The 3,009-nt window shown below is 40.6% G+C and overlaps 1 protein-coding gene across 2 annotated transcripts in view; it reads right to left on the bottom strand.

The window, feature by feature from the left end:
* The window catches only part of LOC106524218 (heterogeneous nuclear ribonucleoprotein Q), a 12,561-nt gene that overhangs the window by 7,266 nt on the left and 2,286 nt on the right, over positions 1 to 3,009 (bottom strand). The window contains exons 2-4 of one of the 2 annotated variants that reach the window (XM_014017943.1): positions 1,312 to 1,474; positions 1,044 to 1,162; positions 749 to 970 (exon numbers count right to left, since the gene is read on the bottom strand). In XM_014017943.1, coding sequence (XP_013873397.1) covers positions 749 to 970; positions 1,044 to 1,162; positions 1,312 to 1,474 — 504 coding nt within the window. The remainder of the gene's footprint in view (positions 1 to 748; positions 971 to 1,043; positions 1,163 to 1,311; positions 1,475 to 3,009) is intronic. The other variant, XM_014017944.1, reaches the window with a different exon arrangement.

Here is a 3,009-nt window from a genome sequence, read left to right as displayed (position 1 = left end):
TCATTATGCTTTGCAACAATAAGGTTGTGAAGGTCTTGAGAGAGCTCTTTACTTTTACCCATCATCAGATGGTCCCTGTGCCATTCCACATTATTACAAATAACTTCATTTCTGGACATTTATGGTTTGATTTCTTTGTATGTATGGATCACTTGGGTTGTTACCGACATCTGGTGAAAATTTCATGTCATTAGCACCTCTAGTAATATATTTACTGAGAAACATGGTGACGTGTTCAATAATTATTTTACCCGCTGCATATTATCCAACCTCTTCTCCTGTAGCCTTATTCAATCACTTCTTAGTGATCAAGAAAATTATTCTTAGTTTCTTGAAAAACTAATGTGTCCAAAAACACTTTCTGTCAATTCCTTTTTAGTTTAAAACTTTTGAAACTTGAGACAGTTATTTACAAGTTCGCCATTAATGTTTATAATTTTACCAATGCACCAAGTTAAAATTAGTTTCTATTTGCAGAATTAGTTCCTTTGAGAATGTCTTCTATATCTAAGTAAATGTGTTACTGGATGATATGCCTAACTAATATAGAAATCAATCAAACTGAATCCTGAATCGTCCTGAATCGTTGTGAATTGAAATGAATTGATTTGGGAAATTTGAATCGATACTAAGCCCTAGTGTTCAAGCATTTAAACATTTACTGGGCTGAGTGTTCTCAGCTCAGGAGCACGGTGGGAAATGAGACGGTCCACATGGAGCTAACAGAAACAGCCAGGAACACCTGTACCTCAGTTCCGACGGTCGGCTGGGTGCCAGAGAACACCGACTCCGGCGGGGGTCCTCCGTACTTCCTCTGTCCCGTCGTTACGTCCAGCGTGTATTTGGTTCTGTCCAGGAGCTCTTTGATTTTGGTCTCGTCGGGCCCTTTAGTGGAAGCCGTGACTTTGCTGCCCTGCTTCTCTCTCTGCCTGTAGGTCTTCATCACCCCGCAGAGGAAGGCACTTTTGTTCTGGAGCGACAAAGACCGTCAGAAACACGGAGGTAACAAGAACAACCCCGCACTGTGACAGGAGGAGACTTGCCTGGACGTGAGACAGATCGCTCTCTTTGAACTGGACCAGAACCTGCAGAGCTCCATCTTCATTAAACTCTTTCAGAGCTTCAAGAGCTCGTTCATCCAGGTCGCTGTGTGCTACCAGACCTGAGCAAAGAACAAGATACATTGTTAGACTGCCTGACAGCTGCCGGTCCAATCAGTACGTCTGTTTCATGTTTCAGGACGTGCTGCACGTCAACCCAACCCCCGGAGCAGCTCCGAGACAAATAATCGACACAACTGATCACTCTCACCGGCTACAAACAGCTCGTCTAGTTTTTCGGCTACTTTCTGGGACAGACCGTCATCTAACAGAGTCTGGAAGTGTTCTGATCGGGCCATTGCTGATTTCGAGTCCATGGACTCCTCTGTGCCGTTCCCGTTCACGTGATCTGTGGTCTTGTTGTCTTCAGACATCTGCAGAGACACGAGGCCAGGTTTACAAACTGAACATTCACTTTTCTACACTCAAACCCTGGTTTCTGTTGTTATTAGTTTGGAACAGATTATATAAGAATAAACAATGGAGAAACTGACAACTTGTCACAACAAAGCAGGTGGCTCTCTCACCTGGAGCTGAGTGCACACGTCTATAGATTTACAATCGACTCAAAAACAGCAACAACTTCAAGCTGTTGTTCTCTTCTCAAAGATGGGCTCTGGGCCCCTTTGTGGGTCACCAAACACTACGTGACCTCCAATCAAAATTTGTCATATTTTCACCAGACTTGTTGATATTAGCAACATCCATAACAGGGGTAGACATAACCTTTGTTTAGGTTGTCCGAGACAACCTATTTTGATTTCGGACAACCAGATCCAGTCTCCTGGTTGTCCGGTGGACAACCAAGAATAAAAGACCTTGATTAAAGTTCTCTGCCGTGGGTGTTCGTCATTGTAAAACTGAAAGGGAGAAAAAAAACTTGGTAAAGCCGAACAGAACACTAAACTGTAACTTTTAATAAGGTCATGCACACAGGATACTCCTATTTAAGTGAAAATGTTTGACCTATGAGCAGAAAGAAGTTTATGAATGTTGGGTAACCTCTAGATTTTACTAGCAACATTTTTGCTGCTTTACTCCCTGAGCCTTAAATACTCTATATCAAAGAGAATGAGAAGTTTTATTCAAGCAGATCCTGACAAACTGGCTGACTGAGAACAATTATATATAATAAACTTTGTCTACAGAACAGTTTACTTGTTAAATTACATTTTTTCTTGAAATGTTTACGGACAACCAGGTTTTGTCAACAGGTTGTCCACTGGACAACCTGAAAAATATCCTTATGTCTACCCCTGAATAAAACAAAAGGAGTGCAACAATCCATGTACCTGAACTGAATAGTTCAATACACACTATTTATGTAACAATACACACTATTTATGGAACAATACACACTATTTATGTAACAATACACACTATGTATGGACACTATGTATAGGGATGTTGACATTTTGTCAGCAGCTGCTGCCATTTTCTTCCCAAACTGCTGTGACCAGATTTTGCAAGGCTGCTCGGTGCGTTTGCTTGTAATTTCCTCCTGCTTCGTTATTTCTACGAATTTCAACAAAACGGGCTGCCATCAGGTAGTTAGCTTCAGCCTCGTCTTTGAGTTTTTAATTTTTGTTGATGAGTTTTGAAGAGACAATTTTTTGAAAAGAGGATCAAAGTAAATCACCCAAGTTTTTCTGGTGAACCTTAAAGAGATAAGCTGCCATGAAGAACATTATTTTATCTGCCCTTCTTCCAAATTTGATAATTATTTGAAACGTCGAAGTATGTTTTTTTTAATCCGGAACAGCGCTTGTTGCAAAGTGTTTTGACGCTCGTCTTCGTCACTTGACACATTTAACACGCTGTCATTGGTTGATGAGCTTTGTTTACAAAACAGATGTCCACATGGTTTTTAAATTGTTTTAATTTCCTTACTTTCTAAGACACATTAAGT

This window comes from Austrofundulus limnaeus, unplaced genomic scaffold (assembly GCF_001266775.1).
Source record: "Austrofundulus limnaeus strain Quisiro unplaced genomic scaffold, Austrofundulus_limnaeus-1.0 Scaffold179, whole genome shotgun sequence".
In the NCBI taxonomy this organism is placed as follows: Eukaryota; Metazoa; Chordata; class Actinopteri; order Cyprinodontiformes; family Rivulidae; genus Austrofundulus; species Austrofundulus limnaeus.
The sequence above is the reverse complement of the archived record's forward strand: the minus strand, read 5'-3'. Positions and strand labels throughout refer to the sequence as shown.